This window comes from Triturus cristatus, chromosome 2_1 (genome assembly GCF_964204655.1).
Source record: "Triturus cristatus chromosome 2_1, aTriCri1.1, whole genome shotgun sequence".
Taxonomy (NCBI): domain Eukaryota; kingdom Metazoa; phylum Chordata; class Amphibia; order Caudata; family Salamandridae; genus Triturus; species Triturus cristatus.
Window position 1 is genome coordinate 919,360,364 of NC_140581.1, and position 24,162 is coordinate 919,384,525.

General features: G+C 44.6%; 1 protein-coding gene across 4 annotated transcripts in view; it reads right to left on the bottom strand.

Annotated features, from left to right (window-relative positions):
* The window catches only part of LOC146866097 (transducin-like enhancer protein 4), a 281,559-nt gene extending 263,398 nt beyond the window's left edge, over positions 1-18,161 (bottom strand). For 2 of the 4 annotated variants that reach the window (XM_085633250.1, XM_085633232.1), the window contains exons 1-4: positions 17,763-18,105; positions 16,896-16,993; positions 15,131-15,194; positions 14,782-14,826 (exon numbers count right to left, since the gene is read on the bottom strand). In XM_085633250.1, the coding sequence (XP_085489376.1) occupies positions 14,782-14,826; positions 15,131-15,194; positions 16,896-16,993; positions 17,763-17,807 (252 nt within the window). In that variant the 5' untranslated portion in view covers positions 17,808-18,105. Of the gene's footprint in view, positions 1-14,781; positions 14,827-15,130; positions 15,195-16,895; positions 16,994-17,762 lie in introns of all 4 variants that reach the window. The other 2 variants (XM_085633258.1, XM_085633240.1) reach the window with 2 other exon arrangements.
* Positions 18,162-24,162: the final 6,001 nt, after the last annotated feature.

The following is a 24,162-nucleotide window of genomic DNA, read 5'->3' on the forward strand; positions in this document are numbered from 1 at the left end:
TATTTAACAAGCAACAAAATTCATACTTCCAACAAATATCCGTATGGAGTCCTTTTTTGAGATATAATCTTATATATAACTAAGAATACGCTGGCTATGGTGCCCTAATGCAGCCTCCGTGCACCCTATTGTACCTAAAACATGAGCACTACTGTCAAAAGATATACTAATATGTTACGTTGGAAAGTTAACCATTGTCTGTCTTGTTTATCATTATTGTGCACATACACCAACGCAGCATGCAAGCAACTGCTTCAGAAAGGTAGAGGCTCCTAACTAGGTTAATTAGGCGAAACTGTGCGCCTAATCCTTGTCCACTCTCAGTGGTATAACTGTGACAAATAGCAGAAGCCGATTTAACAGTTGTACGCGCTGCCGTGAGCTCGCCTGCCACCCAGCTGCTAATTTCAGCCGGGCAGCCAGCGAAGAGTGGGGCTCTGCAGGGGTCGGGGTCGCAGTGTCAGCTATGGATACTGCCACACTCCCTCGTGCCGCATGCAAAGGCATGCCCAGGGCTCTTTCAAGCTTCTGAAGTCCACTGGCCAATGACAGCTCTCGGACCCAGGAATTCTCCCCCCCACAGTTTTTGTTCAAAACTATGGCCATGTCTCTTAGAGATCACAGCCCCTCTCCATCTGCATGTCGAATGACTCACAATACAAAACTTTTGCACGCCGCAAAAAAACGAGTCTCTAATGGCATTAAAAAACACAAGAACATTCAATAAAACAGACGTCACTCCTGCAGCTTGTACGCGTTATGCCTACTGAACATTTTACTTTCAACATTCCTTAAATGAAGATCGAAAACACATCACAAGCGTACATGGAGAAAGAAGGCAAGCCGCACCAGCCCGTCCTTTTAACCAGCGTTGTCTATGTCAAGCTCCGAGAAGCTGTTTGCACACTGCCGTTCCATAGCCTACATCTGTGCTTGGTGAAGACATTGTGCTAACTCACAGCGGCCGGCCTAAAAGAACCTAAAACAGGCCCAAAAACAGTCCAAAAATGCCCCACACACTCACTCATCTGTTAGATCAGCTCGTCGGGCACTGCCAGATTGCTCTACAGACCAATCCCGAGCCTGTTTGCTACTTTTGCCGGTCTTGCAAGGAAATATTATTCCATGATGCGAGTTTTTGTAATGTACGTCCTAATCATTTTGTGTAATCTTTGCACCGGAACTGCCTGATAGTTTATTATATATTTATCACAATCTACATACAGAGGTAAAGCACAAAGCAACTTTACATACGCAATAAGCAACCTGTAAAAGCTAAACTGCAAGCGGCTGAAAAGTGCACTCACATCGCGCCTTTCACAGTGCAACCACCACAGCCGGTCTTCGGCACTGCAGGAGCTCCGTATGTGAAGCCTCAGGCCCCGGCTGCCTACGCCCACCACAATGACTTCCTTTTGTCCGCTTTTCGACCCCGCAAATCACAAATAACTAAAAGAGAAAGTGAGGGTGGAGGTCTACAGACTGCGCATGTGTAAAGAGTAAACCGTAGGAAGATGAGCTAAATACATGGCGCAGCGCGCGCTCCTGCAGTTGTCCATGTGTTGACGGTATGCTATACAACTCCTACAATTAAACAAGTAATTTTATCTTTACCGCTTTGCAGAAACACTTTTAGTGTAGATTTTCCTCACTATTTTTTCAGCTGCAAACAAGGAAAGAGTCATGATCACTGAACGCGTGTGCGAGAAGTGTAGTGCCCCGTACCTCCGCACTTCGCTCTGCCCCTACCGCCGCAGTCCCCTGTACCCACTGTCACCGGGTCCGGGTGTCACCCGGTGCGGTCCGCATCCCCCGCACCCCCCTAGTGACGCCACTGAATGTAAACATAATTTCAAGAATGAGAGCTGTAGAGCAGAATTCTCCAAAAACATAACGACTCAAAAACCTTCTTTGTCGTTAGGTTTTTGGAGAATTCTGCACTTGTGTGCACAAATATTCAAAAAGATTTTGGGAGAGCAATAAACAGGCACACAAGGCAACTTCTCCACTTTGTATTTGTAGTGGGTAGCATTGACAATCTTGCTCCAAGGAGTGTTACACATTCATCTGAAATTAAAAGCATGAAACAGCTAAATCCATCTAAGAGCAGATGAGCTAGTAAAAAGGTCATGATTTGGGCCAAAAAAACCTGAACAATGGCGTAAATTCAACAAAAGTACTTGAACGAACACACACACCATTCTTTTTAAGGCGGAGGGTGCAGCCCAAGTCTTCAGAAATGAATTACATCAGTGGTACTAGGTATGCCTATCCTTCGTTGGCAGAGTCGTCCATGGGTAGTCCCTCTGCCCACAACACGTGGAGGCGTGCAAGGGGTCTCCTCACCAATGGCACCGACTGAAACAGTAATCAGGCAAGGGTTTCATGCTCCCCTTCTATTAATCAAAAGACACACAATTGATGGACGGAATGCAGAACAAATCAAAACATTCACCCCCCAGTCAAGAGATCTGGGTTAAATCCATCATTCTTTTGCTCACCATGCCACCCCGGTTTAGACCTGGCCATATGCAAATCAGTCTTGACCCTCTGCCTCATGGGAACAGTCCAGCCCGAACTGCCAAGCCAGGTCCGCCCTGGACCGGAAACAAGCATCCTAGGACCGGTTTCAGGGTTTCATCCCTCTTCAGCCAGGATAGCTTGACTCCAGTGGCATAGGTATTAATCTTCACCAAAAAACGATGCCATACTGCCACAAGGAGCCTACATAGTAATTTAGAAGTGCACGCTCAGACAGTGCCTCACATTTTTTGGTGTGCAATTCCATTCAAACAAACCCTCTTGACAGAGACAACGGCCCACAGACCCGCAAATATAGAGGTTGCCTCTACACCAAATAAAGCAGCGCATGAGAGGAGTTGGCCTAACGGCTAGGGCATTCGACCTCGAATCTGGGGAACCTGGTTCGAGTCTCTGCAATGACACTGAACATCTTGTGATTCTGGGCAAATCACTTAATCTCCCTGTGCCTAACAAAAATGAATGTGTCGTCATGTAACGCAACTGGTGCTTTGTAAAGCGCTTCGATACCCAATCAAGTTCACGCTATATAAAACTTAGATAAGTTAAATAGAGAATAAAATAAAATGTTGCGCTCTGCTCCTGAAACACTTGTAAGCTGGGCCCACTAAAGCCCACTCTATTACGACTCACACCTTAACAGCATTTACATATCAAGAACCCAAGCATGCACAAGACTCATTGTCCTTCGTTGCTTTCTCCCACCTTCCAGTCAATCCAGTGTGGCCAAACAGGAAAGAGAGAGCAAACGGCACGCAGGGTAAGCTACACCGAATCGCACCTGCATGGCATGCAGTACGGCTAGGGTAGCTGGTCCAAATCAAATATTGGAACAGCACAGCTTTCATTACAGACCAGATTGCTTAACAAGATCCGAACTCTAGATTCTTTAAAACCATGCCTATGTGTTTTTTTACATGGCCAAATATTATAATAGGCCCTAGAGTTGGGCGGATGCTTGACATCTTCCAGAAAGTGTCAGAGGCTCCCGCCTGACATATTAAGTGTGCATGGATGACACTGACAGTAAATATGGCAGACAGTACATCTGTTACTTTTGGCAGATGTCTAGCTTGGTCAAAAACGAAAAAAGGCCCCATGTACTGTTTCCTCGCCTACCTCCCAGAACGGTCGATAGTACCTTGAGAGTCAGAGAAGCCATCGGAAAATAGGCAGGAGGACTACCTTGCGTAAAAGTTAAGAAAAGCAATACAGTATGAGAAAATGTTCAACATGTTGGCATTATATTAAGCTTTCTCATCCACCACAGCCATCACGTTCCAAGTTTACATTTTGGTGCTGCTAAGTTTTTCCTAGATGAGACATGATAGCTGCCTTCTTTTCAATTTGAATGTTCATTTAGGTTTAGCTGGCTCGTCAGAAGTAGCAAACAGAGTTTGAACTGTTAGTTTCGTTTTAAAAATATTTTACAAATGCATATTTAGTTACATAAACACAATTAACTCTGCTATATTATTTTGGCTAAAGTTAATTATTAAAGAATATCTTTATCAACGGGCGGCGTAAAATGATGCAGGAACTTTGAAAATATGGAAGCTAAATCCATTTTGGCAGTAATTAAAGTACAAAAGAAGTGTTTATAAATTAACATGTTTTGAAAACTATGTGCAGTGCACTTTTTGTCTACCAAATCCTGTCCTTTATACACTATCTTAAACTAGTAAATCACTCCGTGTGTTACAGAACCTGCAGCAGATATCTGGTTACTGGTCACGTGCCCAAATCTAGATGCCACCAACAGTCATAGATTTCACTGACGTTTGTGAAAGTGAACAAACTTAAGTGTGCCATTGTGACATATATTACCAATACTTTGAGGCAACTAATATTATACTGCAAGGCATGCGTTGTGTATGGTGATTCTTTTTAGAAGCTGTGGGACAACAGACATGTTAAAAAAGTCTACGCTGCAAGAGCAATCATTTTACAAATATAAACTGTTGGGGCAGGTTAGGAGTAAGCCCAGTGAACTCCGCCCCGTTAGTGGAGTTTTCCGTGCTCCTTGGAGCATGGGTAGTTCCAAAAACACTCTGCTACGCGAAGCAGAGCGGAGTCTGTTTCCACACTCGCCAACATTAAGTTAGCGAGCGCAAAAAAATCCAATGCTAGGCCACCTCCCACCGAGATTTCCCAATGTGAATGGTCGCAACCACTTGCGTTGAGAAACCATCCATTTGCGTGGAGGAAGCTGCCGCTTGAGTAGAATATGTCCTCTAGCAGCAGAAAGCAGCAGAGCCCTCATGCGTTCCGCATGGTGCCGGTTGTGCTGATTTTCCAGCGTGGGACAAACAACCTGTGCTAAAAATCAACGTGAACAGTGAGACCTAACGCACTCCGCGCGCTTGCGGAACTCCACGTAGCACGGCGGAGTTTTTAGGTCACTTCGGCCTAGTTAGGAGACTGGTAGGTGGAGGTTCGAGGATCAAGAAAAAAAATCATTGCACCTGCAACTTTCTCCTCGAAACCATCCACCATATGATCCACACACATTTAATCTGTCTGAGACCAGTCAGTGCCATTCAAGTTAATGCAGCAGCGTAGGACCAAATTACTAACAACTGCAGCAAGGAATGCCTAATCATGCAACATTATTATTTTTTGCCATTTTCGCATGTTGGCTTACGTTGCTACAAAAGCACTCCCGAAATGCTGTAAAAATAAAAAGGCTTCTTCAGAAAAAAAATTATACAATGTGAGCAGATCATATTAAAAACATTCAAACAAATAATGCTTTGGTCTTGTTTGGAACCGCTGTAACACACTTTTATTAACTTTGTCCTTTCGGATTCCCAAAGTTAAATAGTTACAGCCACCAGAAACCAACATATTTTAAAACTGTTCTCTAGTGTTCTGTGCCCCGGCTATGGGCCTCAGCGAGCACAACTCACTAAGAAGAAACACCCCTGCAGATCATTTCACACATCATATACATTATGTATATACTGGGTAGGAGACTCACTAGGAGGTATTGAAATATCCCAAAAACAGAAGTACCGTTTGAAAATTTTACAACATAAGGAGTGCCATCTTGAAAGAACGGATGCTTTGAGATCCCCTACAACTTTCTGAAAGAACATGATTTTTAGGGATAATGGAACCAAGCATTTCATGAAAAAATAATCTTTGTTCCCACCTTGTCCACCAACATGCACAGGTAATTAAGAAAATATACAAAATGGCAACTGTGTCAAGCTGTATTCATGTGCACGCATCAGCGCGCTGTGCAATCATGACACATGCATGTATGCGTGTTACACATGCATTCACGTGTCATTTAACCTTTCCTGGTTTTTTTTTGCCAATGCTAACCAGGATTGGCAAAAATCACTGCCAAAGCTAATAGGCCTGCATTGGCATCCAAACAGAGCACTATTGGCTTTGAAAACACGGTTTCTACTTTTGGATGGATTTCACTATAAATCTCACCTGCTGTGTCATGCATTCACTCACACGCTCATTGCATCTCCCACACTTGCCATCTCTGGGCAATTTTAGGCCTTTTTAGTGCCAAGAGATAGTGCTGAAAGAGGTTCAAACTGCATCGGGCTATAGAATTTAAGTGCAACTGCACTCCTCCTGCATTACCACAAGCTAGTATGTATGTACGCACGTGTGTGTGTGTGTGTGTGTGTGTGTGTGTATGGTATTTCTATAGCACAAACCAAGCCAAATGTAGTGTGCTTTAAAAGAGATAAGCCTTCAATTATCAGGGGGGTCTTGATTCATACAACCAAGTTCTCTTGTGATAGATGTTAAGGTTAATGAGTGTGCAAACAGAAACAGCAAGCACACCACTGGGGCAGGTACTGTAGACACACATACAGAGAGCTAAAAATATTTACCTGTGCAAAACGTATCTGCACCCCGTTAGCACTTGTTGTTTGCATCTTATTGAAAACCCTCCGCTTTGTCCAGTTTACAGGACATTAAATGGCTCAAGTATTTGTTTTAATGTTGTTATGGAAAACAGGCAGTAGCAATTTTGGAGTTCACTTGCAGCATCTCTCCTAATTATTATAAAATGACAAAAGCGGTCACATCTCATCACAAGATGATATCTTATGAATGTATTAACCACCTGCGTCGATCCAGCTTCATGCCCAATCTCCTATCCGGAATACCTGAAAGCTGGTTCGTTCAGCTTGCTCGCCCCCTAACGGCGTAGGAGAGCGAGCTCAGGGAAATCAGTGCGCGTCCGTTTATACCAAAAGGGTTGATTTTCTTTTTGCTGGGATTACATAGACAGTTATTAGTTTCGGCTGAGAAAATGATTTAATTTTGTTTTCCGGCTAACATTGAGACCGCATGCCACAAACTGTATTCTCTGTCTTCGTCAGAATCTGAAGCTGCGAGTCACAGGTTACATGCAGATCTCTGACTCTAGTAACCAACCAAGTGTTCATTGTCACCAACAGGTTAACGCAGCAACTCACAGAACACACCAGCACAACTACAGTAAAAACCACCATAGTCAATAACCCTCACCACAATGGAAAATTCTCTGGTTAAAATTGTGCCTAGCCTGCCTGCACCAACCCAACCCCCTGCAACAAATAATTCAGTCGACATGCAGTGAATGATATGCAGGTCACCAGGGCCTGGAACAGAAAGGATCTCACGCTATGATATATTGTCCCAAAGTTCTCAACCATGACACACTTCACTCTGCTCTTCACAAGAAGGACCTTGTGAAGCCTATTAATTAGGAACTACTATTGTCAGAGCTCTCACATGGCCTTCGTGTATTCTCTGGAAGTCCACCAAACAGGTGTGTTCCATGTACAGCTAAAATCAAGGTGGGAACCAGCCAACTCCAGACAAAGGAAATAGTTGGTTGGCATAACTTAAGTCTACGCATTCATTGCTACCTTTGCCAATGCCAGTGTTTCAAACACATGCATTCACTGCACAGCAAGGGGAATAAAGATAATGAGGAAACGATTCAGAGAAAGAGGAATAGGACATTTAACTTCACATCCCAAGAGTGCATGAGCTCAAAAGAAATCAGAATATAAGAGCTAAATGTATTTTTTTTTTTTAATAGCAGAGTCCTAAGAGACCGCTGATTAATTGAATGCTGAGGTTGCCAAATACTCAGGCTGCATAGTCCAAATTCTACCTTAAGCCTCCTCCTCCACCACCACCACCACCATAGGCCTACCGTCTTTCTTTTTCACTCTCACGAGATTTTTGATCCCAGCTTTCCCCTTTGTCACCGTGTTCTTATCTTTCTCTTGTTCACTCTTGATCAGCATCACATGATGCCCTAGTCCCCAAAGGTACAAATTGCCTACTAAATATTAAATATGTCACGAGAAGATTGCACCCACAAACACAGTGGACAACACACACAAAACAAAGAAGAGGCTGGCCCAAACTGCCCAAGCATGACACGCTTTTCTAATGTGGGAAGCCAGTCCTACAACGCATAGCTCCCTCAAAAAAAACTACACGTCTCTAACACAAGACCCAATGCATCCACAGCAACAAATCATGAATATGAGCTTCATAATAACACACTCGCAAGATCGTGCGGCAGTCTGTGTGAGAGCTGCTCTTCATAAACAGCGCACTTGTCTTTTCGGCTTGCCTTTCCCACATAGTTATTTTCCCCCTCGCTAGACGCGCATATTTTTGATAATAACAAACTTGCCTGTCTGAAAAACAGGGAATTATGGATGTAATCTCACCCTGGACTCCTAGTTATTTTCCTACCATGCACTTAAGATTGTCTGACCTCCTCAACGCTACTTTGTAGCCTGATGCACACTTATAGTATGGTTTACTATAATCCTATACTCCACCGCTAAGCCAGAAATCACGGCTCATGGAGACCGCAAGTGCGTAAGACTAAGGCGGATCGGGTTACAGAGCTTATGTGAAACAGCACTTCTGTGGTGGGCTCTCCCTTCCTTCAAGACAAAATAAAAGGTCTCGTTTTCACAAAGACAGCAAAAGCGCGGCTTAGGGGTATGTGGCTCTGGAAGAAGGTCACACTGATTAATACTGCAGAAAAGCCTGTGATTGGTTATGGAGGAGAGAAGGGTACGGAGAAGGGAGCAGAAGCAAGGCTTGGTGTCTCTGGTCATCAGGAAACACTCTGTCACCAACACCCAGGTTTGGGGAGTTAAGAGTGATAACTTAGCCATGTCATCACCTTCCAAAAGAAACAAGCACTCAAGAGCCTATGGGCTTGTTGCCAATCACGTCAAGACCACACCGCTTCCAGAAAATATCATGGAGTGCTTCACACCAACAGCGTGGCTACAAATCACAAGGAATTTCAAAGACCCTCTAGACAAGAGTCTCCTGCCAGCCACACTCACTTTCATTTCAACATTTAGAGCAATAAACTTGGAATCCCATTAACATAGGTAATGTGCTTTTGTTACAAAAATCAATTAACCAGTTTTCACCCCAGAAAGGAAACAAAAAGAAAAAGAATGAAAAAGGCTGACGATATTCGTGGAAAATCTAGTATCTTGCTGGATCGCTAAGTCGATATTTACTGTCTAGTTTGGTGCAGGAAACAGGCAACATCTCTTGGCACAGAAAGGGGGAACGAGGGAAGCAGAAAAGTAAACATTAACACTTGCATAGAATAACTCCAGCCAAGAGCTAGAAATGTTTTTTCGGAACTTGTATAAAATGGCCACCTGAAAAGGTTCTCAGGTGTCAGATACAAGGAAAAGAAAGTATACAAACCCCTTCTCTTTTTGTGCTTTCAGTGAGACACAATAAAAATATTTTTTTTTTAAATCAGCACGTGCAGAATTCCGATTCATTTCAGACATTTGGAAAAGAGAGGGCGTGCTTGGGATACCAGATAGAGCATGTGCCCGCTACAATCTAGAATCTGAATTAGGGGTTGATTTTCAAGTGTTCCATGTGTACGTTTTTGCATACTTTTGATTGCCCCTTTACATATAACTAAATGACACAAATGCCAAAATATTTACAAAAGCACTATTTTGAATGAGAAAACGATGTACTAGCACTAGGAGTGTAAAAAATAAGGTAAGATTTATTGAGGTAGTGGTCAAGCTGCACACTTGACAGCTGCCCCCTCAAAACCTTTTTGACTTGGGACTGGTCAAACTCCAACAAAGTGCTTTAAAAAAATATATGAAAGAGAAGACTGGAGGGAGAAGACAGATATACCCTGTGAAAACTACCAATATATATATATATATATATATATATTTTTTTTTTTTTTTTAAACAGCATGTCATACCCCACTTCAGCCGTTTTTAAGACGATGCAAAACGGGACATTAGCCAATTCAATAGAATTCGATTTATTGGCTTTGGAAGTCTGTTGATGCTGTCTTGCAGGGGGGGCTAGCATGCGACATTCAGGCTACCACAAATTTAAATGTTGCCAGTTCAACTCTGAGCCATGCTTCCGACATGAGCATGTTTAGCACAAAATATTAATAGAGACGACAACTGTTCTGCCTATCGCTACTCTCCATGCTTTCACAGATCTGAGATGTACCATTAATGCCTTTATTTGGGGTCCTCAAGTTGACCTTTCTGTGTGTCCTCTACTGACACGGCTTCTTTTCTATCCTATTAGCAACAGTAAGCGAAGCCGAGACCCAACCCACTCACCACCATCACACCTTCATGCAAGCTATTCTGCAAGCGGGTACATCCTTTGAATGCTTGTTCATTTTCCAGGAAGTAGCCAATGGGCTTGGTTTTCTTAAACACAAAGGGAAAATCAAATGGAGCAGCTGGTGCACTAGGATGCACAGTCGCCAGATTTGCGCAAACCTACCTAGCTGCTTTCAACAAAAAGACGTCTCAGCATGTCCATCACCAAACCAGTTTGAAATGGAAATCTAATCTGCCTAGGGTAACCGTAGGGATCACCTATACCTTTTATACTGAAGTATAAGCTGCTCCCAGCCTTGAATGCAATACCATCACCCCCCCCCCCCCCCCCACCCCATAAGCATCAGCACAGTTAAAGAAACCATACTAAACACACACAACAAAACATAAGCAGGGACACAGCTTCAAACAGAATACATAAAACCACAGGCCAGCATGGAACAGAAGTCTCACATGTGCAGGGAGATGCATGCTGGGAATTGGGGGGGGAAGGGGAAGAGGGCAGGGAGCGCTAGGTGAGGATGTCATGCATTACTTCTTGTCTGCAATAAATCTTTCCCAAAGCCCCACCGCACTTCCGCTCCCTTCTAAAATAGCTCGCTAAAAAGACCCAACCTAATTAAAAACCGCTTCCTCTGCAGCAGTGGCCTTGATTTCACTTATTTACACATTAACTCCGGCCCCGGCCTGGCCAATCGGCTGGGCCGCCCGAGCCACGCAGGGCCTTTTATCTGCCCTGGACAGCATTTTCTGCAGCAGATGAAGTAGATGCCCATTGATTTGCTGTCGAGCATGGTAAATTAATAGCAACAAATTGCTGAGGGCCCCATCCCGGCGCTCCAGCATGCTCCAGCAGCTTTGCTTTATTCGCTCCATGATGGGCAGCAGCCAGGCCTCTTCAAGTCAATTTCTTCTTAACGACCTGCAATACTCTGCCGCGCGGTGAAAATAGAGCTGTTCCTTGCACGGCAGAAATCAATATCCTATTGCCCTTAGAAAATGCTAAACAAGCAGTATTGGCAATCCACTTGGTGCTGGAGGGGGATCAGATATAATGCAGATCCATACGGCCTCCCTCCTCGGAGTTATTACAGTTTGCTAAAAGGTTCCTAATGCCATTTATCATCATTCACCATCGACTGCTGCAGCCAGGGCTGGCCCATCAGAGCCAAGCCCTCTCATTTCTATTCAATTAATATTTCAGCAGCACTCACGAGGGCTTGTTGCCCAAGTCTAGCAATAAAATTTACATCACCGAGAAGGCTGTAATCCTTTTTTTTTTTTTTAAAGCAAGAAGATTATACGGATTGCACACACACCATAAAACAGGTCCTGGCTTTGGCCAAAACACAAAGAAACAACAGACACATACAGGTTCACTGTATACAAAACATACAGCTTTAGTGAGAAGACCTGTAGGCCAGCAATCAAGGTCACGGCATCAAAGTCCTCGAACAAACGCCTGCTACCGTTGCTCCTTCTTGGAGCTAGCGGACTCCTCGGTGCACAGTATAGTATCACGCTACTATTCACGAGTACGTGGGGGTTCTGGATCCAGTTAGGCCACATGAGGTGGTCCAACACTGCAACTGCACACGACTGCATTAATAATTGTATATAGTGTGTCGCTGTCTGTGATATTAATTGTCTGAAGAAGCTCTTCCCTGTGACAAAGCATTTATGCGATTAAAAACATAAAAATAAGCAATCTAAGGCACACAAGTGGCTGTGGGTAGCATTTATTTGAAGGACCACTGCAAGATAATGGGATGGTGAGTGCCTTTGGATAATGTCACCAGCAGGCAACCCTCGTTCACATGCACCATTCTTTTAACTTCCATTAAAAGACGGATTCAGCTTATGCCTTTCATTCTATCAATAGCATCAGCACAAACTCTATTTACAGTCATGATTTTAGTCTGCGCACTCGCACGTCACACAGTCCAATAATGAAAACGCCAACGCAGCGCAGCCCAAAACCGCACACCTCAAGCCGTTATTCATAAACCTCGACTACGTCAATTCTCAACACTGCAAGCCCGCTAGACAGCAGCACAGAGTTCTTCGGAAACCAAAACCAGTTGAGAAAAATAAATAGTTATATAAAAACATCCTAATGCTATTTACTCGGTTACTAAAATTTAAATTAATTATGTTCTCAAACATAATTGTAAAAAATTGGCAACATTATGCAAGCTTAATTAAGACGAAATCCAATTTACCAAATGTGCTTTAATTGGTACTAATTACATTAGCGTTCCTTTCAGAATGAAAAATTCCCCGAAGGTTTCATTTTAACAGTCCTCTATCAAAATCAGCAAGGGATGACTGATTAGAAGCATCTACAGATGGAGCGGGAGGGAATCGGATCAGGCACCCAAATATTGGATGCCTGAAAACCCACGGAGAATGTCGGCTTTGCACGTATCCCTTTGTATGCTTGGCAAATCAAAGAGCCAAGGCATTATCATAGGCTACATGCTATGATCCAAAGAAAATCACAACAAAATGAATTTGAACAGGTAGAGAACAGTTGAGAAAAGGGGTACTGAGAGGAACCTACAGGTCTCAAATAGCACGGGCACTAAGTGGGGTAACATACAGCTTTTGAGGCTGCAGAGACCATACACAAATTTGCCCAACACCATTTTCAGCCTAGCCCCATGCAGAATGCAAGAGCGACCTCTCTCCCAGCCCTAGGGCTTACTACAAGGGCATCTTGTGGAAGCATCTGGAAAGGGAAGCTAGAAGGGACCGAGGCTGGCTGCCTGCACAACCAAATGAAGACAGATAGATATGCTTCTCTGCTCCGCAGGGAGGAGGGCGTGATGATCCGAGGAACGAACGGCACTGCCACAAGCAGGCTGCATACAGCAGGGCAGTCAATCTCCAAGTGGTGGCACCCAGCTCTCTTGGTTTGTAGGTGACCACCTGTGGTAGAAGTCTAGATCGGTGCACTTGATAAATCACTATCATTGGAGAGGTAGAGGGAGCACATTGGGAAGGCTGGTTACCTCACCGCAAAAAGGCACCCAAAACGAATGAACACTATTATAGGATGTCAATTGCATACAAGACTTTGAAAAAGGGAGCAACACCGGGACTGAAGGCAAGTGCAAAGCAGCACTGGACACAGACCCACCAAGCATCTCTCATTTCCATGCGTGGATGACAAAAACAAACAAAATACTGCTACAGACAGCTGTGCAGATCTAGGCCTTCATTTTGTTTCAGCCGACGTGAATTGATGCTGTCCATCAACGTTTATTGTGTTGTGAACATGAGAAGATTATTTACATTACTAATTTGAGCAAAATTGAAAGTAATGGAAACTGATATTCTAATTAACTATGATTCTCCTTAATCCAGCACTCTCATCATAATTAGGCACTTCCCATTAGTGGGAATGCTGCCATCAATATAACTGCATGAAGGATTTGAACAGAAATATTCTAATCAAAAACCCATTTGCACCAAAAGCACAGGCTAAATTCCCTGGTTGCCAATCAAAGTTCTTGAAAACGAAATCCAAGTTAATGGCTCATTGGTTTCTATTTGAGATAATATTTCATTTTGCTAATGTTTGAGTTAAAAAGTCAATTCAGAAAACACCACTGGTACACATTTGGACACTAGAATGCAATCACTATACATTTATTTGTTTTCACACTGAACAAAACCAATATTCTGTCTTTATTACTTTATAGCAACACAGCTAGATGTTAAAAATAAAATAATACAGATGCAAGGTAACCAAAAAATAATGTGATGTACGACCAAACATAAAACATGATCGCTTAAAAATGCAACTCAAAATGCATGAAAAAAACGTATATACAATACTAGTGACAGGCAACTAATTGAGACACAGCGCTGATGAAAACAGGTAGAAACAATCGGCACATTTGTAAATTTAAGCCACAGCCACCTGCTCATTTACTCAACTAATTGACAACTCCCATCAAGCAACAATTCAAAGAACTAAAAACCCACAGCCACCTGCTCATTTACTCAACTAATTGACAACTCCCATCAAGCAACAATTCAAAGAACTAAAAAGTCAACAAAGAGCCGTGGTTTGTTTTTGAAATTCCGAATTTAATCAACCAACATGCATTTAAAGTTTTACAACAACAACAACAAAAATTCCCTCCTGCAAGTCCACCTTCTTTCCTCGCTAGTGTTCAACATCAAAGAGTTTAGGTCGCCCTTGTGTGGCGTTCGGAAACACAACAAGCTAGGGAAAGGAACGCTATTTTCCCACTTCTCCACAAAACACAATATTTTATATCACAACACTACCAGGCACACAATTAAGTTACTTTCATGTGGACTTTTTTTGTTAGTCTGCAGTGGAGTACTTCTTTAGGAAGAGTGAGTGGGCTGAAATGGCAGCAATAGATGTGAGCACTTTCATAACAAGTGGGCACTGAAAGCTTGCTGCAAAGTCACAAGGGTCTTTCAATCATGAGGGCTGTTCTACAAAAAACTGCTCACTTGTGAGAATGCAGGTATACGCAGCACAAAAGGAATACAGTAATGAGCGGGTGGATTAAATAAAGAAACAACTGACATCAAAAGAAGTACTTGAAAATCTTACCTGTTTGTGCATCTCTATATTCAAGCCGTAGGACATCTCGTAATACTGTAAAAGACAAAATAAACAGATTCTTCTAAAATAACATTTCAGAAAATGTTTCATGTGTTAGTGTTATTGTTTTAAGCGTGTGTGGTTTTTGTTAAACTATACTAACCTAAAACCAGACTAAGCAATAATAGATAAATATGTTTGAAAAATATTCAGATTCTTTGACCAAACCTTAAACAAAATAGATTCAGTGGATTCCGAAAAGGCCAGTCTGCTCCCTATACAAATCAGCCATTTAGGCAGAAGACAACTATGAGTATTACAGGGAGCAGCAAGCACAGTCGAAGGGCAGTTTTCTTACCATAACATAGTGCCGCTGCATCTCCGTCTTCTCGCTGGCCAGCTTCTCGCACTCCAGTTTTAAACTGTTGAAACACAAGGCAGTAGAAGTTACAGATGCAGTTAACAGACTTCAACTGCAAGAATGAAGCACGAGATATGGTCTGGAAAACTTCCAAAGCCACCACATCCTACCAGACCTAAAAGTTAGATCAAAGAAAACAGGTCCATCTAGTGCAGAAGCCTTAATCCACTTGTTTCACACCAAATCACTTAAAAATGTTCCTGAAAAAACCTTTAATGAACACATTTATTGTAATCCACAGACATGGTTGCCAACAAATGGCTGTGCAACCCCTAAATAGAGGCAGTCAACGTGTAAGCGCATGAAGCTTAGACCACTGATATAACGTCCTTTGAAAGCCTACCAGGTAACACTGGTGATGGGGGGGATGCTCCTATCAGATCAAAGGGAAACATGGTGGTGACTCTTCCTTCGATGTGTAAGTGGACATAAGGGCTCTAATCACAGAGCGAAAAGGTGGATCTTTGGTCCTTGTGCGGTTCATGCGGGGTGGCAGAGTTGGTTTCCACGACATAGTAAGGACCAAGTCCAGCACACTTGTCGATACTCTACTGGGCAAAGGTTCAAAAAGTCATGGACCAGTCAAAAACAACCAAAGCCACATCAAAATGGTCCTCATTATTTAAATTATTTAAATGCACTCCATTCCCTATGAGGACAAAGGCTCTTTTTGGGGGAAGTTTCTCTACACCGGTCACCTTCAAAGTTAGGCACCGTTGTGCTTCCGGGTGTGGCTTTCCTTGGGGCCACACTGTACTTCAGTGGTGAGGGGTTAGGGAGGTGTCACCAGGAGGCATCCGTGAACAAAGCCGATGAAGAGAGCGGTCAAGTGCCACCACATGGTAAGACGGCGCCATTTCCCCTTCACCTGGGATCACAAGGCATCCTCCAGCACACTCGATGGCTACCGGGAGGAGGTCACTAGATATGAGGGGCAACAGGAGGAGACAAACGAGCACTGGCAGGCAGAGGAGCCATGGGCGGGCACAGCGCTTGTGAGGGAAGAAGAGTCAGGCAGCACTATGCTCTGTGGGAGGGGGCTGTGGGTTCTGTGGGGAGGAGTCTATGCGCTACGTTCGGGGAAACAGAAGGCAAAGGTAATGGACCCCTAGCAGCAATTAACATCAGGAACCCAAAGTCATGGGTTATATTTTTTTTAAAGCGTGACACTAGCCAGACAAAAAATGATTTCCAGTAATGTATAGACGGCATAACAAGCAACCATATGCCCACTGTATGCAACTTGTTTACTGTGTTCTTCCACTGGGTATCAATTACGTCTCAAAATTCATATAATTTGAGTGAGCAACAAAGCTCTACTTCTGCTTCAATCTATGCCAATAATTGCACTACACTCTGGCCTTTTACAAGAGAGTAGGTGTGCACATCGTCTCCGCAGGAGTGGTAAGAGTCACAGTAATAGGAAGTCACCAAGCGTGTCCTCATCACCTCTCACACACAAAGGAAACCAAAGGAGCACAGTCAATGACACCCCGCCTACCCTGCGGGGTAATCACCACCCCGCCCCATGGCTTCCTTTCCACAGTACACACACCGTCTGCCCCCGCCCGCCTGGCTCCAACAGCAGGCCGCAAACGCCTCGTAAAGAAAACACAAACAAGGCGAGGGAAGGAAAACAATGGCAGATTAAGAGCGAGAGCAGAGCAAACAGGCCGGATCAGCCCGAGTCACCAGGCCTCACCTGTGGTACTGCGCCTGCAGGAACTGAAACTCCTCCTTGATGCGGTCACAAGACTCCGAGATGGTGAACTTGAAGGGCTGGGCTGGTTGGTGGGGAGCCTAGCGGAGAGAAGAGTGGGTTAGACATACCATGGAGGGGGTCAGAGCTCCTGACAGGAGAGGAAGGGGCGAAGAGGGCATGACTTTAGAGAAGGAGATCGGATACGGTATGGCTATGAAGAGAGGGAATGGGTCAGAAGGGAGAGAAGATGGAATGTAGGAGGTACGAGGGAACTGCGGACTTGGCTCAGAAGAGGGAAGCAAAAAAGGAAATGACTCAAGAGAGAGCAAAATTTGACATGGCTCAGATAAAAAAAAGATTGTCTCAGAGAAAGGGGCGAAGACATGCCGGCATGGCTCAGAAGGAGCGGAGAAGGGAAGGCAGGGGTCGGTGTGGGTAGCCTAGAGAAAAGAGGTAATGCCAGATAAATCTGGAAGAGGGCACTGCCCTGAGAAAAAGGACGAGGGCATGGCTTTGAGACTGTTGGAAGAAAGGGAACTGCTGAGGGATGAGGAAAGTGGGAACGGTTTAAAAGGGGTGAGGGGATAACTCTAAGAGGGGTAAATGGGCACATATAAGAGGAAAGCGAAGACATGGCTCTGTGAGCGGGGTTGAGAGCTATCAGGGTCAAAACTGACATGCCATCCCGTGGATATAGACTGATGAGACTGAGCGGATCTGGGGGAAAGGGGGGGGGGGGGGTTCTAAAGGACAGTTGTCTTTCAGCAGAGGAGCAATATAGTTTGTAGGCTATGAAACATAGTATGCGGAAAGCTTCACATTAGAAGGGTTCTTATTTGTGGCGCTGCATAAGGTTTCTGGACTCACCGGGTGACGGGACTGGGGGTACATCTTGCTCAGGTCTCGGATCATTCACGCCGCCGGAGTGGGGGTCCCTGGGTGCTGTGTGTGGCAGCTGTGCCCGTGCGGATCGATCCCGCATGCCAGGCGGGAGGGAGTCAGAGGAGTGTGATCCGATTCCCTCTGCTCCGGGAAAGCTGCACGGACACAATAACGACACAAAAAAAATCCTCTTGTTGGGTGCTGATTGTGCTTCCACCGAGGAACACTAGACAGCTCCGACCCTTGCTGTTTGTCCTGCCCTAGGTACGCCAACTCCCACTGCACCGAGCGTCCGACCAAACCACCGCTTCTGATCCGCTTCTGTGCCGGAGCTCCTCAGTCGCGCGAAGAGTCATTCACATTGTGATACAGCACCACACAACCAGAGAGCTCAGCTACCCTCTCTTCCTGGGAGATGTAGTCCACCAGAAAGGATTTGCTGTTGAAAACCAACATGCAGTAAACTACAGCCCCCAGGGGGCAAAGCGTGCCACCACCGGTCCCTCCCTTTCTTAACGTCCCACTCCTGCACCCGACCAGTCCAATGGCAACAGACGGGACGTTAATTGCCGTTCTGTATTCACTGTTTCTCACCAATAGCGCGCGGGCCAAGTGTGGAAAGGGTGGAGTCTAGTTACAATCAGGCCCCCACGTGGGGACAGTACCGCCTCCTTCCAACTTCTACAAGAGATGGTAGCCTATCAGCGTGTTGGAAGACCGTGCGAATCGGTGACGTCGGTGGATCCGGGGCGTCAGAACAGAGGAAACATTTGTTCGGCTGTCAGTCAAAGTAACGTGGGTGCCCTCCGACGCTGCCGCCCGCGCTGCTGCTGCTGGTTATCTGGAGATGCGCGGCCTCGGCTCTGTGTGGCAAGGGGAGGCGGGGAGCGGGGATTCATGGCTCTGCACTCCACACCGATAACAGCTTCCTCCATTTTACAAGCACCGCAGCGGGCTGCGTGCGGCGCGGATTCATAACATGGGGATATCCCCACCTTGCCCCAAACCGTTTCTATACCGCTGTTACAGGAGAGCCTCGGTATCCCAAAGGCCACTCTGCTGTACATACACCTGTTCTATCCCCTCATAAACATATGGTGTGCTCGTTTGCGTAATGTGTAATTCAGTTGTGTTATGACATACTTCTCGCCTTCAATATATAGATAGAATAGTTCTGAATACCACACGTACAGTAAGTAGCGTGGCGTATATTGGCGAGATAGAAAAGAACGGTTCGCTACATTTTAGCCTACGGAAAAAACCTTTTGTCAATTGGTTATACACTAGTCCGTTTTAAACGGCTTCATCTGGCGGTTTCGCGTCGAGTCTTTTGAATTCTACTCGGTATATGCATGTTCGTCTTCAATATTGACGTCGCACAGCTGAGTGAATGTCCCTGTAACATTTGTATCATTTATCACCAAAATGCTAATGATAAAAGGGTTACTATTGTATTGGGTGACAATAAACAACTGTTGGTCCGAAGTGAGATACATTCGGGCGATTGTGCAGTTTACAGATACACGTTATGTCGTCAACACCATTTGACATTCATTTGTTTAGGCATGATACTTAATAAATTGTTCATGAACATAATTCAACTTGGTCTGTCCTCTCTAGGCGCTGATCCGACAAACACCATTGACATTGCAAACTCTGCAGCTTTAGTACTGGATTGAAAATTAAGACTCGGTTTTCATGCAAAGAATACGACATTAAAGTCCAATATTCTCTTGGATCAATAAATGACAGTGAAAACAATTTAATTCCTGAGATATTTTTAAGTCGCTTCCCAAACAATGGTCCTACCCAAGCTTAACTAATCAGATTTGCACCTGTAAAAAGGGTGTTACATTACATGCTGCTAGCCACCCGAGCACTGATGCCCATCTCATCAATCATTTAACTGTAATCCTGGTCACATTCAAGTGAATGTCCATCAATGCCAGGTGGTATTTCAAAATAGGCTACATGGTTCCCAAAATGCTGTACATCCTCATTGCATATGTGACATATTGACTCTCTTTGGTGGTTGATGCCAGTATTGAAGAAATCCACACCGCTAACTTTTTTATGTTTTGCCTAAACGCACTTGTGCTGTCAACGAAAGCTATTTTTCCTAAGAAAGAAACATCTGAAAAGGGGCTTAGAGCCCGCCCTATCTTACCATTGGTTGGGTCCTGCGTCACTATTGTTTCTTTACTTCCCATTGGTCAGCAGCTCCTTTTCACCTCCTGCTTGCTCCTAGGCTTTGAGTCTTCATCAGTGCCGGAGACCATGGACCAAGTATAGCTTCCTGTGGCCAGTGTCCTTCCACTGGCCGCAGGCTCCTGCAGGTACTCTTATTGTCTTTTGGGCATGTACTTTTACTGAGTGCATGTTCAAAAGTAACTCTCCTTCATCCAACCTGTGTTTACCCCACCATCCCGCCCTCTATTGCTTTCCATCCACTTACCACCCTTCTCCCTCACTCCGATGTGTTGATCCCCTTCCCCCAAATACCTCTGCTATTTTTATTTTTTTTACATGTTGTACAGCAGCTCCGCAACATGGTTTAAAAGAAAAAAGAAGCGATATGGCTCGATCAATGCTGGCCACGTCATAGGGCTTTTTTTGTTTTTTGTTTAAGTCATGTTGCACAGCTGTTGTTCAATATGTTGAAAACATTGACAAAGCCAATAGATTGTGCATAGGTGAAACCTGTTGATTTTGCCAATGCTTGTTTACTTAAGTCTGGGCTCCTAGTGTTATGGAGTTCAAGACTTCCCTCCCTCCTTCCCCCAAACCGAACTTCAACTGCAAAACTATAATTTTTAATAAATATCTCTAAATGCTTTGATATCTGATGTACTATGGTGAAACACTTCAGCATGTTTACTAAAAATACATTTTTGAATTCAGAAGAGACTTCATCATATTTTTACATGATGTTTGTTTCAAGATTTACATGCCAAACATTTTCAAGGTTCGGCTCGCACAGGGTCTCTTGGAGCCAAGGCACACTTTGGGCTCAGCTGTGACTTGGCTCTTACTGATAATTTATTGGCTCGGCCAATGCCCCCCTACTTACCTTTCAAGAAAGACTTAACTCCTGCTATGCTCCTACTCTACGCAACTTCTTTAGTAACCACACATAATTTCAAAGCTGTGTAATTATACCTAGGGGATTGATGATGGATTAAAATTGATGTGTTGTATTGAAAATGTTTCTACTTACTTTCGTTATGTAGTTTTCTTCCACTGTACGGTGCTCTGATGCATTTGGGGCATGCTGTGATGATAAAACAGCCTCCATAGAATAAGATATTCATACCTGTATGTAACAGAAACATGGCTATAGGCCCTACTCACAATAGGGACAGGTTTTTACAGTGGTAGTGTTATCAATGGATGAGCGCGGAAACAGTGTCCGGGACAGGTTTCTCAACAGAGAGGTAAATGGTGCTGGAGTGAAGTTTACCAGGAGAGTGAGTAGTGATAGGGGAGGCAGGGTGGTGGGTGGGAGGGTTGGACGGTAGGACTACTAAAACATTAGGGAATGTAAAAAGGAGAGCTTGTGCATCTAACTTGTCTGACATCACATGTGGTTTCACCCACAACTCCCCCTTGCATCTTTATCATCTACGTGCTACCGCCGATGTAGGTCATCCCATGGCATGCGTTTCATTGTCACTGGCATGCCGACAACACCCAGATCTCGGTTAAGATTCGATACAAGAGCCGTGATTTTCTGAAGTTTTTTTATTGCTCCTAAGGTAACTCAATCTTGTATGTCCGAGAGTAGATTAGATTTGAAGGAATCTAAATCAAAGCGTATCATCTTTAGGACTCTGACAAAGGTGAGAAATTCCTGCTCCTCTCTGACCCCGTCCCTATTGTTTGCTCATAACGTCCACACTGGTGTCCAAGGCCCAAAATCTTGCATTCTATGTTAAAAATAAATAACTGTCTAACCTTGAAGCTGCAAACAATTGGGGGTCTAAAAAAACACCTTCCAGCTTGCTCCCCTAAGACGTATCATAAATCTCACAGCAGCTAAAAGGACAGTGTTGTTTGTCTGAGCTCTAGTCTACAGCAATGCTCTACACTAAGGCAGCACTAGGGGTGAGCATTGCTAACTCCATTGTGGTCAAAATGATGCAGGTTGTTTGTTCAGTGGCCTCAGAAAAAGAAACTAAATCGCTCCAGCAAGAAGGAAATGATACTGACTTCTTGTAATGTCTAAGATTCAGTATAAATATATGCGTATCATACACTAAGGTCTCCCCTGGACTGCGTCAATCTGTTTTTGAGACAAAGTTCTCCATTCCATTGCAATGAGGAATCTTTGATCCACAGGATAGATCTTGGCTGGCCTCCTACCTCATAAACTGACAACCTTGAGCAGGTAGGATGGGTACTCTGGGTGCCTGGCTTGAAACCAGGGGTGGCTCCTCCGTTATGGTGGAGGAGTGTTGACTCACTGCTGATAGCCAACAGAGGCAAAAGTGAAAAATAAAATGATAGTAAACCAGTTTCTTTATGATTTTATTTTTCACTGAGCCAGAGCAATTTGAGTCATAGGGTGGGGTGGGCCATTCTGCGCTTCTGGGAGGAGTGATGGCACTGCTAAGTGCGCATGTCATTTTGGCTGGCCATCTTAGAACGGCCAAACCGACATGCGCACTTAGCATTTCTCTAATCCGAGCTGTGTTGCACAACTGGGTGGAGAACAGACAGAGGCTCCCTCCAGGCCCTCTCTTACTGCCAAACCTGGCTACCCAGACCAATCCCAGCACTTTTCTCATGCTGGGTAATAGTATTCCTAGCATGAGAGCAGCGTCAGGAGTGGCATCTGGGAGCCTGCACAGTGTGCACCAGCCCGTGGGAGTTGAGGATCTGGAGAGGAGCAAGGCAGCGGCGGCCGCAGTGGCAGGTAAGCACTATTTTATAATTTTACATTTTTTTCAGCTGTTTTTTATTTTTGTATTTCCCCGCGCTGCCTCACCACTTCACATTGCGATCAGCCGTCACTGTTTGAAAGGCCATCCTTGACCCTCTTCATGCACAAAAGCATATTCATTTATTTTACAAAAGAGAATAGAACATGTCTTCTCTAGTCTCTCCAGTCCCCTCATTTTCAGCCAATTTTTTGAGACATCTTGCCTGCATACCACACAATACAGGTGTGCTAACTAACCAGCAGCAGGGCAATAAAGACAAACAAAACATTGACAATCATAGTTCACAAAATGTGAATTATTTGCGTTAAAGCCCGCCCTCCTACATGTCCAACTTCTAATAAGGGTCCTCTGGCATGGTAATACTGGTTTACCTTGAAGTTTCTTTGGGAGTATTCACCTTTTATCCAGAAAAGTCACATATCTTGACTTAACCTATACCGTGGCACCTAGGTTGCGCTCACTCAGAGCTGCTAGACAAGCATTTCCCTTGCATTGAAATGGACAGGTGGACCAACGTAGGGAACCACACCAGGGCAGCGGCCATTTACAAATTAAAATTGGTATCAGTTTCGGCCTCTGTTTTCCCCCTAATCAAGACACAAACTGGGCAGTGCATGTCATCTTTCCAAGGCTATGTTAAGGGTCAATTTCTCACTGAAACACAAGTCGAGCATTATAAATTCACCTTAGTATTCCGCTGGTTGCCATTCATGTTGCAGGAATTTTAGGGAAGACAATTTGCATTTTTTTTTTTTTTTGATAGGAACAGAATCCGCTGCCAAGTGTCTGATTTACAAGTATAGGCGTGGCTGATTCTGTTGATAGCAGATCACTTCCCGGCCGTACTGCCCATTTTAAATGCATTTCGGTTTAGTTTTTTTCTAAGTGAAACGTAGAAAGACATAGGATGAATGTCTCGCAAGCCTGGCTGATATTATCCGGACATTTCCGCCTAAGCGGGGTCATTGCACCCACAGGAGTGCTTGTAGGCCTAAAGCTGGTGTACAACAACACCTCTGTTATTGTTAGGCAGTAAACGCCCCGGGGAGCTCTGCTCGCCTTCTTGTCCCCCGCCCACCGCGTCCCCCCTCCCTCCTGCACCCCCCACCCCAGGCAAATGTCCAATTAATCCCCGGGAGCGTTCTGAAAAGGGACCGGCTGGACCTCCTGCGCCGACACCACCCCGCAGGGCTGGGGATAGGGGGGAGGGACGCCCCCACTCCTCTCGGTTCACATCCATTTTCCGCACCGCTGGAGCTGGCGGCCTCTCCATGTGAACCGCGCGCTGCTCTCTGCTCTGTTTAGAGAGGCGCACACGCTGGATGGCTGGTCGTTGTATGCTGAAGATTGCTATCTTTTCATTTTTTTTTTCTTTCATGGATGCATAAAGGGGAAAATGTGCTCCCCCCTCCCCCCCCCCCCGCCCCCCTTCTTGCCATCAC